Below are 14,626 nucleotides of genomic sequence, written 5' to 3'. Positions count from 1 at the left end.
ATCCATTCCTCTGTTGAGGGACATCTTGGTTCTTTCCAGCTTCTGGCTATTATAAATAAGGCTGCTATGAACATAGTGGAGCATATGTCTTTATTATACGTTGGGGCATCTTCTGGGCATATGCCCAGGAGTGCTATAGCTGGATCCTCAGGTAACGCTATGTCCAGTTTTCTGAGGAACCGCCAGACTGATTTCCAGAGTGGTTGTACCAGCTTGCAATCCCACCAACAATGGAGGAGTGTTCCTCTTTCTCCACATCCTCGACAGCATCTACTATCACCTGAGTTTTTGATCTTAGCCATTCTGATTGGTGTGAGGTGGTATCTCAGGGTTGTTTTGATTTGCATTTCCCTGATGACTAAGGATGTTAAGCATTTCTTAAGGTGCTTCTCAGCCATTCGAGTTTCCTCTGTTGAAAATTCTTTGTTTAGCTCTGTACCCCATTTTTTAATAGGGTTATATGGTTGTCTGGAGTATAATTTCTTGAGTTCTTTGAATATCTTGGATATTAGCCCTCTATTGGATGTAGGATTGGTTAGGATCTTTTCCCAATCTGTTGGTTGCTGATTTGTCTTATTGACAATGTCCTTTGCCTTACAGGAGCTTTGCAATTTGATGAGGTCCCATTTGTCAATTCTTGATCTTAGAGCATAAGCCATTGGTGTTCTGTTCAGGAACTTTTCCCCTGTGCCTAGGTATTCAACGGTCTTTCCCACCTTCTCTTCTATTAGTTTCAGTGTATCTGGTTTTATGTGAAGGTCCTTTATCCACTTGGATTTGAGCTTTGTACAAGGAGATAAGAATGGATTGATTTGCATCCTTCTACATGTTGACCTCCAGTTGAACCAGCACCATTTGCTGAAAATGAAATCCATTTTCCACTGGATGGTTTTAGCTCCTTTGTCAAAGATCAAGTGACCATAGGTATGTGGGCTCATTTCTGGATCTTCAGTTCTATTCCATTGATCTTCATGCCTGTCTCTGTACCAATACCATGCAGTTTTTATTACTATTGCCCTGTAGTATAGGTTGAGGTCAGGGATGGTGATTCCCCCAGAAGTTCTTTTGTTGTTGAGAATAGTTCTCGCTATCCTGGGTTTTCTGTTGTTCCAAATAAAGTTGCAAATTGCTCTTTCTATCTCTATGAAGAATTGATTTGGAATTTTGATAGGGATTGCATTGAATCTATAGATTGCTTTTGGCAAGATGGCCATTTTTACTATATTAATCCTGCCAATCCAGGAGCATGGGAGATCTTTCCATCTTCTGAGATCTTCTTCGATTTCTTTCTTCAGAGACTTGAAGTTCTTGTCATACAGATCTTTCACTTGCTTGGTTAGATTTACTCCAAGATATTTTATATTATTTGTAACTATTGTGAAGGGTGTCATTTCCCTAATTTCTTTCTCAGCCTGTTTATCTTTTGAGTATAGGAAGGCTACTGATTTGTTTGAGTTGATTTTATATCCAGCCACTTTACTGAAGTTGTTTATCAGGTTTAGGAGTTCTCTGGTGGAAGTTTTAGGGTCACTTAAGTATACTATCATATCATCCGCAAATAGTGAAATTTTGACTTCTTCCTTTGCTATTTGTATCCCTATGACTTCCTTTTGTTGTCTAATTTTGTTGTCTAGCTAGGACTTCCAGTACTATATTGAATAGGTAAGGTGAGAGTGGGCAGCCTTGTCTAGTCCCTGATTTTAGTTGGATTGCTTCAAGTTTCTCTCCATTTAGTTTGATGTTGGCTACTGGCTTGCTGTATATTGCTTTTACTATGTTTAGGTATGGACCTTGAATTCCTAATCTTTCCAAGACTTTTAACATGAAGGGATGTTGTATTTTGTCAAATGCTTTCTCAGCATCTAGTGAGATGACCATGTGGTTTTTTTCTTTGAGTTTATTTATGTAGTGGATTACATTGATGGATTTCCGAGTATTGAACCATCCCTGCATTCCTAGGATAAAGCCTACTTGATCATGATGGATGATTGCTTTGATGTGTTGTTGGATTCGGTTTGCGAGAATTTTATTGAGTATTTTTGCATCGATATTCATAAGAGAGATTGGTCTGTAGTTCTCCTTCTTTGTTGGGTCTTTGTGAGGCTTAGGTATGAGTGTAATTGTAGCTTCATAGAACAATTTGGGTATTGTTCCTTCTGTTTCTATTCTGTGGAGTAGTTTGAAGAGAATTGGTATTAGGTCTTCCTGGAAGGTCTGATAGAATTCTGCACTAAAACCATCTGGTCCCGGACTTTTTTTGGTGGGGAGGTTTTTAATGACTGCTTCTATTTCTTTAGGGGTTATGCAACTGTTTAGATGATTTATCTGCTCCTCGTTTAATTTTGGTACCTGGTATCTATCTAGAAAAATGTCCATTTCATCCAGATTTTTTCTATTTTGTTGAGTATAGGCCTTTGTAGTAGGATCTGACAGTTTTTTTTAATTTCCTCTGTTTCTGTTGTTATGTCTCCCTTTTCAGTTCTGATTTTATTAATTTGAGTACTGTCTCTGCGCCCTTTGGTTAGTCTGGCTAAGGGTTTGTCTATCTTGTTTTTTTCTCAACCAGCTCCTGGTTTTGTTGATATTTTGTATAGTTCTTTTTGTTTCGACTTGGTTGATTTCAGCCCTGAGTTTGATTATTTCCTGCTGTCTACTCCTCTTGGGTATATTAGCTTCTTTTTGTTCTAACGCTTTCAGGTTTGCTGTCAATTTATTAATGTACGTTCTTTCCATTTTCTTTTTGTGGGCACTTAGAGCTATGATTTTTCCTCTTAGTACTGCTTTCATGGAGTCCCACATGTTTTGATATGATGTGTCCTCATTTTCATTTAAATCTAAAAAGTCTTTAATTTCTTTCTTTATTTCTTCCTTGACCAAGTTATCATTGAGTAGAGCATTGTTCAGTTTCCACGTGTATGTGGGCTTTCCGTTGTTTTTGTCCAAGTCAAAGACAAGTCTTAGTCCATGGTGGTCTGATGGGGTACAAGGGATTATTTTAATTTTTTTGTATCTGTTGAGGCCTGTTTTGTGACCAATTATATGGTCTATTTTCGAGAAGGTACCATGAGGTACTGAGAAAAAGGTATATTCTTTTGTTTTAGGATGGAATGTCCTATAGATGTCAGTTAAGTCCAATTGGTTCATAACTTCTGTTAGTTTTGTTGGGTCTCCGTTTAGTTTCTGTTTCCATGATCTGTCCATAGCTGAGAGTGGGGTGTTGAAATCTCCCACTATTATTGTGTGAGGTGCAATATATGCTTTAAGCTTTAGTAAAGTTTCTTTTATGTATGTGGGTGCCCTTGAATTTGGAGCATAGATGTTCAGAATTGCAAGTTCCTCTTGGTACATTTTTCCTTTGATGAATATGAAGTGTCCTCCATTATCTTTTTTGATTACTTTTGGTTGAAAAACAATTTTATTTGATACTAGAATTGCTACTCCAGCTTGTTTCTTGGGAACATTTGCTTGGAAGATTGTTTTCCAACCTTTTACTCTGAGGTAGTGTCTGTCTTTTTCACAAAGGTCTGTCTTTTTCACAAACTAGGTTGTAGTTTCCCTCCTTGTGTTGGAGTTTTCCACCAGTTATCCTTTGAAGGGCTGGATTTGTGGTAAGATATTGTGTAAATTTCGATTTGTCATGGAATATTTTGGTTTCTCCATCAATATTGATTGAGAGTTTTGCTGGGTAAAGTAGTCTGGGCTGGCATTTGTGTTCTCTTAGGGACTGTATGATATCAGTCCAGGATCTTCTGGCTTTTATAGTCTCTGGTGAGAAGTCTGGTGTAATTCTTATAGGTCTGCCTTTATATGTTACTTTACCTTTTTCCCTTACTGCTTTTAGTATTTTTTTCTTTGTTTTGTATATTTGATGTTTTGATTATTATGTGACAAGAGGTATTTCTTTTCTGGTCTAGTCTATTTGGGGTTCTGTAGGCTTCTTGTATATTTAAGGACATCTCTTTCTTTAGGTTAGGGAAGTTTTCCTCTACAATTTTGTTGAAGATATTCACTGGCCCTTTAAGTTGGGAGTCTTCACCCTCATCTATACCTATTATTCTTAGGTTTGGTCTTCTCGTTGTGTCCTGGATTTCCTGGATGTTTTGGGTTAGGAACTTTTTGCATTTTGCATTTTCTTTGACAGTTGTGTCAATGTTTTCCATGGTGTTTTCTGCACATGAGATTCTCTCTTCTATCTCTAGTATTCTGTTGGTAGTGCTTGCATCTATGACCTCTGGTCTTTTTCTTAGGTTTTCTATCTCCAGAGTAGTCTCCTTTTGAGATTTCTTTATTGCTTCTACTTCCATTTTTAGATCCTGGACAGTTTTGTTTAATTCCTTCATCTGTTTGGTTGTGTTTTCTTGCATTTCTTTAAGGACTTCTACCTGTTTACCTGTGTTCTCCTCAAATTCTTTGAGAGTGTTATTTATGACCTTCTTAAAGTCCTCTAACATCATCATGAGAAGTGATTTTAATTCTGGGTCCTGCTTTTCTGGTGTGATGTGGTGTTCAGGACTTGTTATGGTGGGGGAACTGGGTTCTGGAGATGCCAAGTAACTTTGGTTTCTGTTGTTTACATTCCTGCGCTTGCCTTTCAACATTTGGTTAGCTGTAGTTCTACTTGCACTCACTGGCTCTGACTGGAGTCTGCCTTTCCAGTTATCTTGGTTGTATCAGAACTCCTCAGGGTACGGATGACTTTATGATCCTGAGCTCCAGCTGCTCTGGGTTCAGTGGCTCTTCTAGGATATTTCAGGATATGGAGTCTCCACAGTGGTAGACCAGCTAGGTGTTTGCTGTTCTGATTGTAGTTGCTCCTCTAGGATGCTTCGGGATATGGTGTCCCCTGCTCTGCTGCTCTGCGGGCCGTGTCCTCACTAGGATGCCTGCAGCTCTACGGTCCTTGACCTCTCTTAGGTGCCTCTGCAGCTCTGCAGTCTGTGCCTTCCCTAGGGTGCCTCCGGACTCAGTTTCCAGGGGGGAGCAGATCGGCTGGGAGACTGCTCGAGCCACTGGTATCCGGGCCAGAGCAAATCCTTGGAATTTAAATGGTGGGTTTAAAATCAAGGTTGAGCTGGGCATGGTGGTACATACCTGTGATCCCAGAGGCAAAATGCCCAACCACAACTTCAAGCCTGATCTACATCGAGAGTTCCAGGTGTGCCAGGAGGCCATTTGCAAGAGCCCATCTCAAAAGCCAAACCAAACAAAAACCAAAAAGTTGGTAGAAATGTTTCTGTAGCATGCAAGGCCTTGGGTCCAGACCCTACCACTACACAAAAGAGCGTGTTGACATAAAAATTACAGCTCTCATCGTAAAGGGAATAAGAGACAGCTTATCCTGGAACCATTTTGAGTGTCCCAGAGCACAGATTTAGGTTACCCCAAATTCCATGTTCCAATGTGGAAGCAGTTTTTAAAAGATTTCGTAGTTTTACAAAACAGAGAAAGTCATAAACCCCCAAAACTTTTAAAATTCACCAGTGGGTACATCATAGAGACAGGTTCACCAAGATGGGGGAAGCTATTCTACCACTTACGATGCGATCTAGTGACAGGCTTAGCTTTCAGGTTGGCAGGAGCTAGTTGTCTGCTAGTCAATAGATTCTAAAAAATGTCCTTTATTTACTGTCACAAGATGTTAAGTCCAACATAGATGTGGGCAACCTCTGGAGGTGAGAGCTTATTCTGTGATCAGGTAATTAGCCTCTGGGCCTGCAACATTCCAGTCTCTGAACAGTACTGAGATTCTAATCAGCAGTCCATCTCTGCTGACAGGCTTCTTCAGGTCTGCGCTCTCACAGCCAGATGCAGCCTCTTTGGAAGTTTTCTTTCATAAGGGGATTACACATCTGTAATCACAGCATGTGGTGGGTGGAGGTGGGAAGGCCCAAAACTCAAGGGCATTCCCAGCCATACTGTGAGTTTTAGGTGATCCTAGGCTGCATGGGAGCCTATCAGAAATAAGTCTAGGCTGATGTCAGATGGAGAGGGGAAGCCTGGACAGGCAGAAGGCAGATGGAGAGGGGAGGCCGGGGCAGGGAGGGGAAAGATGGAGAGGGAAGGCCAGGGCAGGGAGGGGCAGATGCTATACACAACAACACAAAACCATTTTTGAGGAAAAGTTGGGGGAAAAATGTGTGCCAGAACCTAGACCCTCTTCTGAATAGCACACTAGGGTAAATTTCACCTTCTTCATTATTATCTACCAAGTCATAGTCTAAAAAGAGTTGTAAAAGGCCAGCAGTCAGACATGGAGGCCCAGGTCTCAGCACAGAGAAAAGTAAGGCTGGGCCTCTTATATCAGACTGCAGCCTGGGCACCTCAAGTGGGTCCCACAGCGCAGCTCAGCATCCCAGGAGCCTGTGTGGACACACAAGCCATGCTTCTTGTGAAGTTTATGGCCCAATGGTCCCACCAGTTCTCTCAGCAGTGGTAAGATGGATCAGAGGGCCTCAGTGACCACTGACCACTCTGAGCACTAGGCCACAGCCTTGTGTGGGTCACAGAGGCTCAGCTGTTCAGCAGACGTTGTTTAGGTGCCTGATGTATAAAATATGTTGCCAGTTTGTGGATCTCAAAACGCCGATACACTGGATACTCCGTGCTGCCTGGCGCTGTCTCCCAGCACAGGTAGGCAATAACAGGAAAAGGCTAGCACTTGAGACCACAGGCCTCCTGGCCCTCTCTAGTACTTTAATGGGCGAGAGTGCTAACAATCAGGGTTAAATGCTTTGGCCTCCACTGATGTGTTCAGGTTACTGATTGAAAGCTGCCTTCTGACTGCAGGAACATGGCCCACACATACATATACACGCAAGACAAAACACCCATACACGTGAGACATAATAAGAGGCCTACTTTCCTATTGTGTCTCTTGCTGAAGCTCGATCCCGTGCCCCTATATGGGGCACAGAAGTATAAAGCCTGGCCGTGTGTTAGTAGGATTCAAGGTGTTGCTTAGCTGAGCTTGTAAAGGAGCAGAATACACCAGGCAGAGCTGAGTCACAGTTGATTACTGTAAGAGGTAAGCAAGATACTGTCTGATCGAGGCAGGTAGGCGAGTGAGGCAGGCACCGGCAAACACTGAAAGGTATCTCATGGTTTGGCTATGAGGATGAGGAAAAACTGAGGCACAGAGAAGAAGCTAGCATCTGATGGATATGGTAGAGGCTGTGCCCTCTGTGGGCTGGGGAGGTGAGCAGGTGGTGTGGAATCCTCCCCAGGGCCATCCTTGGAGAAAAGCCTTACCAGGCCCTGCTTACTTTCCACAGCCTGATGTTCACCAAGGTGAAGCTGGAGCAAGTGCTGAAAGGCCCGGAGGAAGCCCTCGTGACTTGCAGGCAAATGCTGCGACTGTGGCAGACCCTCTACAACTTCTCTCAGCTGGGGTGAGTACTGCCATCACCCCTTGGGTTTCTCAGGAGAGTGGGCAGAGTAGGCAGGTGGTGGCTGCCTGAAAGACCACAGTACTCACAAAGTGTGTTGGTGGTTTGAATGGAGATGTGGAACTCAGTGTTCAGAGCTTCTTGTTCACAGTTCACTTTGAATCCCTCAGCACTCCTCTAGAACCTGCACCGAGACCCAATTAGAAGACGGCATCTAAGAGAGGTTCTGTGCTTCCTGCACCAGCCACGTACATCTTCTTTGTTATCAAAGACTGACTCAGCCCTTATCTGATGCACCAGTCACTTGCTTGTTATGTGACCCACAAGTCAAGAACTGTCAAGAACCCTCTCTCCTAGTGAAATCAGGAAAGTAGGATGGAGTGGAAAAACCTCAGAGTCAGCCCTCCCTTTGCAGGCCACTTGGCCTGGGAGATTGCAGAGCAGGGCAGAACTCGGAGGTAGAAACTTCCAGAAAGCTGTGCACAATGGATTTTTTACAGAGGGAGTAGAAACACTCCCTGATGGTGGGCACTAGAAGGCCAAGGATCATCCTTGGGGTATTTGCATTCAATACATTTTGCTTTCCAGCCCTCTGGCTGCAGCATCTGGGGTACACATACTAGCTCAGTTTGCACAGGAGCTGCCCTGGAACCTGCTGCTCCATATCTTTCTGGCTGGCAAGCTGCACATCCAAGTGGCCAGGCTAGACAAGGCCCCATAGAGGGGTAGCTTTGACTCAGAGCAGCTGTGGAGCGGCCAGATGTTCTCACAGGGGCAGGGACAATTGAATTGATGTCCCAAGTTACCATACACATTCCATTCTGTCCCAAGAGACTGCTCAGGCTCATAATGTGGAGTACCTCTTCAGGAAACTTCCACAACTCTCTCAACCCCAACATTCAGCAGGACTCAGGCAGGTTGCTACTTGGCCCACAAGCCTGTCTAGTCCCTCCTGGCTGTCTCAGGAGACAGGAAGGGTTTTTCTTTGAAACCCAGAGCCGTAAACCAGAGCCCAGTGCTTATAAAAATATGATTTTGGTCAATCATAAACTAAGACCGAAATCTACAGTCTGAGGGTCTGATCTGTTCACCCACCCTAGCCAGCCTGCGCCACCCCACCCAACACCTCTGGGTTCTGTTCAAACCACACTGATGTCCTCATTACCCCAATCCATCCTTCATGAAGCTACCACCACCCAGAAGCCACTCAGCCCTGCCTATAATAGTCTTGATGATTTGCTTAGCTTGGCCTGTCTCCCCTCAGGTACAGGCACCTTTGCCCCAGCCCACAGGGTTTCAACAAGATCCTAGGGAAGGAGACGAAAGAATGAAGGGACAAGAGACACAAAGAATGAGAGCAAGTCTGGGGTTCTGATCAAGCTCTGCAACTTTAATTTCACGGGCAGGTTATAAAGACACAGCAAACCGGGAAGTTTAGGCCAGGGTCACTGCTTAGGGCTATCCCACTATTGAATCCTCCTTGTCTAAGACCATCCCACTGTCATATCCTTATTGCCCAAGACCATCCCACTGTTGTAAACGGCTCCCAGGAAATACTAGACACTCTTTAAGTCCTGGGACCTGAGACCCACGAACGTCATTTCTTAGCCTTGTACTGACTAGGCTTTCCAGAACAGCAGGTAATTTCCAAGGTTTGGCTCCCGGCAGATCTTCAAAGTAACATGTGACACATTAACTTTAAACTATGCAGCACATTCCACCAAGATGGGCTGTTTCCATGTTTTAAGAGAAGATCATGGGAAGAAAGGAAAAGTATGATGGGTGTCTGGATGGAAGTGAGCCTGAAGTAGGCTCCCTCGCAGGTGCCAGTCAATAGACATGTGAGCTAGACAGCATGCTGACAAACCAAGTCAGGACCAGTGAGAGTTAGCACAACAAAGATATCCTGAGCTGTGGGAACATCTATGGAGCCAGCATCTTGGTATACCTCCAAAGAGAAGATACCTTCTGGCTCTTCTAAGTTTTCCCAGCCTATGCCAAGTGCCACTGGCTTCCTTGGCAGTGGGAAGGGGCTGGCTAAGAGAGTAAAAGCTACTGCCTTTCTGAACAAGGCTCTCCTTCCTGCCCCTCCCTGCCCTACGCCTCCTACTCTGAAAAAAAGAGAAAGCTCTTGGTAGGTAGGAGATGAAGGGACTTAGGGAAATGGATGAGGAACAGTAGGAGATCACTAGGTTTGTCCGGTCTCTGCATCTTTTCTAATCCCAGCTCCTTTGGGGCCACCTGGCAGTCTCAGGATTCCTTTGCAGAGGGCAGCAACTGGTCCTTCACCCAGGCTGTCCAGAGAAGGCATCCCACAGTACCTGTGCCTGGAGGTAGAGGTCTCACCTTCAAGGATGGTGTTGGCACTATCGAGGGTTTCTATGTCAGCCCGGGGGTTCCATGCTGGTCTGTCTGTCCTGCTTGTCTCTGTCCTTCCCTGCTACTCTAGCTTGTCTCTCTCTCTTGAGCCTGGGTTTCCTCACACTCCCAGCTAGCTAGGGGAGTACCCATTTTCTGCATCATGGAGCTCTGCCCCCTTTTGCCTTCCAGGGGCCTGGAAAAGGATGGCAGCTTTGAAGGCCATACAGTGAAGAAGCAGAACGGTATTCACCTGACTCTGCCAGATGCCCATGATGCAGACTCTGGTAAGATCAGGGTTGATCTTGTTCTGGGTGGAGTTGGCAATTGGCCCACAGATGGGTGGTGGTCACCTGTTGTGAGCAACAGAAGGAAGGTCCCTACCTCCTAGGCATAATGAAGAGGGAGGAGAATGGGGCTGGAAGTTGGTGTGGGCAGAGTCTGCTGCCCTTTAGACCAAAGCCAGAGGCCAGAGTCTGCCCAGTATCTGGCTCAGGAGTCAAACAGAAAGGGATGGGCTGAGCTCATTTTAGTTTGAAGGTAGGTTGACTGAAAAAACTCATCAGGAAGCCCAGAGCTGGTGAAATTCAAATGAGTTCAAGAATTACAAACGTATGTACACCTTTAAGGCCAGGACCTGCTTCAAGCAGAACACATCCCTCAAAGACACAAAGAAATTAGAGTGGAAATGGAAGTAGAGTCAGACTTGGTAACACTGCTCTTCTATCCCTGCACTTCCTCCAGGAAGTGAATCAAGCTGTGCTTTGTTATTCAAGGGATGGAGTGGATCTCACTAGCCAAACCCAGAACCTGACTCCAGAGATCATTGCAAGTGTGCTCAGCGGCTGGGGGACCACAGAACCCAAGAAAGGGCACAGGTCCCCTTGCAATTAGAGACAGGAATTGTATCCAGTTACTAGGACTTCACATGTTCTTGTCTCATAAGCGGAAGTCATCTGTGGTTTGTCCCGAGGCCTCCTGAATTTATTAGAGCCTTCATTGCCTCTGAGAAAGAGGACATGTTCATGTTTCATCTGCATGGGAGTTGTGAATGTCAACAGCTTACATATTGGAGGAGGAGGAGGGTCCATACCACCCACAACCACAGCAGGAGAGGGTCTCTGAAGGCGTAGGTTAGCAGTGAGCTACTGCCCAATAATCTTTTGCTTCGCAGATTCAAATGAGTGGGGTCTTAACATACATGAAACAGTGTGTACTGTGCAAACAGAAAGTCAAAATCACAAAGGAAGAAAAAAAATCATCCTTTAATTTCCCACCTGAGGAGAGGCACTTCGGAATTCTTTCAGTGCACTCCCATTTTCAGTAGTTTTATGTGGTTGAATTCTGTGCGAGTTGTTCTGCATTCACGTGCACAGCGTATATGGCTGCAGTGTCTTCAGAGCCTTGTGTGACTACATTTCCACTATTTTTAATCAGCCCCTGTTGTTGAACATTTAGGTAACTTTCTGTTTTCTGTAGTAAAGGTGGAGTCAAATGAGCGTCTTTGCTGACATTATGATTATCTTCCCTGGGAATAAATTCTCAGTGGGGTTTTTACTAAATTACCCTTTTAGAAGCTCAACTGCCCAGCTGTAGAGAGGAGTAGGCAGAAGGCCCTCCCAGATGGGTCTGCGAGTTGGTTGGTTGGTTGGTTTGGATTTTGGTTTTGTTTTTTTTGGTTTTGCTGACTGCCCTGCTCTGCCCTGGATGCCTTGGATGGATGCTGGCTGGACACTGACTGCTCCTAGGCCAGCAGTATGTGACATCATGACTTCTGCTCACCCCTGTCCCTCTTGTTCTGCAGGATCCAGGCGGGCATCATCTATTGCGGCCTCAAGGCTGGAGGAGGCCATGTCGGAACTAACCATAACAACCTCAGTCCTAAAGCAGGGTCCCATGCAGCTGTGGACCACACTGGAGCAGATCTGGCTTCAGGCTGGTGAGTGTCCCTTGACCTAGCTGGGGAGTCATTCCCATTTCTGTGGCTGAAGCCACCAGCTGCCCAGATCCATACCCTATCCGTGAGGATGAAGGAGGTGTAGCTTTCTGGTGAGGCTTACACAGGCTTACACGCTTAAGTTCTGTAGTCCTAGCTGTTTTCCAGCTCACTCTCTTTTCTCCCTTCCCTCTTTAGCTCTGCCTAGCCTCAGAGAAGGTTTGTGTTCAGAACATAGACCCTGGAATCTTGTCCTCATGCCCCAGGATCTTCAGAGTAGAGAGGCATGTTTCAGAAGAACAAAACCACCCACCTCCCTGTCTCTGAGGTTTCTGCTTGTATTGTCTGCCTGGCTGTAGGTTTCCTTCTTTGCCCAGTGGGGAGAATGCTTGGTCAGGAGAGGCTGTGTGGATAAAACAGTCCCGAGGGCTGATGACCTGGAGATAGGTGTCCAGGTACTGTACCTTTTGATCAGCAGCCAGCACTGATCCCACAAGCAAATGACTGCTGGAAGGATGGGCTTCCAGAAGCCATGACTTGAGTCACCCAGATTAGAGTCCCGTGCTGCCTGACAGCTGGCTAGCCCCAGTCTGAGATGACTCACGCAAAAGCAACTGGTGCAGCGCATAGTGGGTACTACACAGATAGTCCATGGCTTCTAGAACCGTCTTTGGGGTCATGGTGGGCCAGAAGCTGTGAGGCACCCACAGACTGTGTGCTTGACAGAAATGCCAACGAGTGACTCACTGAAAAGTGTTCAGCAACTGACAGTAGTGTGGTGGATTCCGGGGAAAGGAAAATCAAGAATAAGAATAACAGTCGAATAAAATGTCTTTGGCAGAAGAGAGGAAGATGAGAGACCTGAACTCTACAGGCCCGCCCTGCCTTGGTCCAAAATTGCCAAGACTGGACCTCAGGGTACCGTCTCCTCTGGGTTAGTCTCCCTCGACTCCTGTTGTCACAGGGGTGGACTATAAGCCCCAAGGTTGGGGTATGGAGTAGAGAGCAGTAGAGAGCAGATAGTCAGTTCCCTGGATAGGTGGTCTTGGCAAGCCAGAATTCAGATGCTCACTAATGAGACTCTAAGGTTACTCCTGGCATGCGTCTACATATGGGTATGTTAGCATGCGCCCAATACCCACTTCTCTTGTCCTGAATTCTGAATGTTGAAAAAAAAAATTGGACCAGTATTCACAGAAAGCCTAGACACGACAGCATTGTAGTAATGCAAATATTTCCCTGTATATAACGTGTCAGGATCTCTTGGGATGTGTAAGGAGCTGGGGGAAGGATGCACAGCAGAAAAAGGAGTGTCAGAGGATGCACAGGCACAGGCAGAGGTGTTCCTGTTCCCTCAGAGCTGTGTGATTACAGATCCAAAACTGCAGTGTCTTATACAAAAGAGAAGCCTATTCCAGCAGTACAGAAACAGCAGCCCCGGGAGATGCCCTGCCCTCTAGGGCATTGCTCTTGTCTGTGTGGCTCACAGTGGCCCCTTGCAACATTCACATTCTGAAGCATGAGATAAACATGGAGGGAAAGCACCCTCCCTCTTCCTGTAAGGACTAGAGTCTGCACACATTACTTCACCTTGAGATTGATGGCCAGGGCATTGTTCATGCGATGGGCTCTGGCATTATTCTTCGTGCCCCTGTGCCTTACTATAAATCATGAGATCTGCCCTTCTAGAAGAAGCTGGAAATAGACATCTATGATCAAGAAGGGAGTGAGAGACTGTCTCCTAGTACGTTTGGGACCCGTTTGTATCCTCTGTCCCCTGGCTGCCGTCTTCATGCCTTCTCCCCACAGTGCCCCACCTGACCCAGGCTAAGCATATAGTGATCAGTATCCCCCAGTAGCCTCCACTAATAATGCTAATGATCCTGAAAGATGCTGTGAATACAGGAAAGAAGAGACCCTTTGTCGGTTCTGGGGGAGCCAACCTTAAGTTTAGTTAAGGATAAATGGCAGCCCAGTCAGGTCAGTGAGTTCCACTCTGAGACAACTCTGACTGGGAAAGCCATGCCCTTCTCTGCAGACTTACTCTCTCCTCTCCCTCATGTCCCCCAGCCTCAGAGAGAGTTTGCACTGAGGCTATACTGTATAGATCTTTCTTACTTCCTGGGCAGTGAGTTGGTGAGAATGGGAATCCTGCCTCCAGACCCATGGCTATTCTAGAATCTTCAGTGTGAAGAGGGCCATTCCAGAAGAGTCACACACACACACACTTACGCATGCACGCATACACACACACACCTTCTCACTACTTGATATCATCTCTGTGTACCAGAGAGAGCAGTATGGACACAGAGACTTTCCTGCTCTACAGATCCAAGGACTCTGGAGCAGCTCTAGGCTCTCTGGGTCTGAGGCTAACCTGGTCTCCAGTCCCCACTCAGTCATACCACCTGAGTGCCTTAGGGGCCTCATCCTGAAAGTAGAGGTCACTGGATGTGTGCCCAAATTGGCTCTTAGAAGGCACCCTGCCTTTTAGGGCAGGGCCATACTGAAAGCAGAAAAAGGCCACAAAAGCTATCTGCTCCTGTAACCTTCACCTCTCTTCAGCCATTTTGCTCTTCATTCTCTGATGTCTTCCCTGGCTCTTTGCCAGGCTTCTACCCTGCTTGCTCCTCCTGGCTTCAGTGCCAGGAAGACTTCTTCACTTGTTCCAGAGATTTCCTCTCCCATCACCTTCACAGTCAGGACTAGTGGAGTCCTGGGCCCTGACCGCCTGCCCCACCCCTGCCATGCTCTCTGGGACTCAGTGCTGGAGGGGCATCCTCTTCTTTGGAGTCTCTGATCTCTGACCTTTCTCTACCCTACTCACATTTTCTTTTCTTTCTACCTTTATTCTGAGCATCTTCACCTCTTCAGGGCTTGCTTTGTTTGGGAAGCCATGCTGACCTCCTTTGAAATGGATAAAACTGAGATTACTTTTAGATCAGTG

At 45.8% G+C, this 14,626-nt stretch overlaps 1 protein-coding gene across 1 annotated transcript in view; it reads left to right on the top strand.

The window, feature by feature from the left end:
- The window catches only part of Ttc7a (tetratricopeptide repeat domain 7A), a 102,491-nt gene that overhangs the window by 71,992 nt on the left and 15,873 nt on the right, over nucleotides 1-14,626 (top strand). The window contains 3 exon segments of the mRNA XM_076942469.1: nucleotides 7,272-7,388; nucleotides 9,936-10,030; nucleotides 11,548-11,682. Of these exon segments, the coding sequence (XP_076798584.1) occupies nucleotides 7,272-7,388; nucleotides 9,936-10,030; nucleotides 11,548-11,682 (347 nt within the window).

This window comes from Arvicanthis niloticus, chromosome 11, assembly GCF_011762505.2.
Source record: "Arvicanthis niloticus isolate mArvNil1 chromosome 11, mArvNil1.pat.X, whole genome shotgun sequence".
NCBI lineage: Eukaryota > Metazoa > Chordata > Mammalia > Rodentia > Muridae > Arvicanthis > Arvicanthis niloticus.
This window is presented reverse-complemented; position numbering and strand designations above follow the sequence as displayed.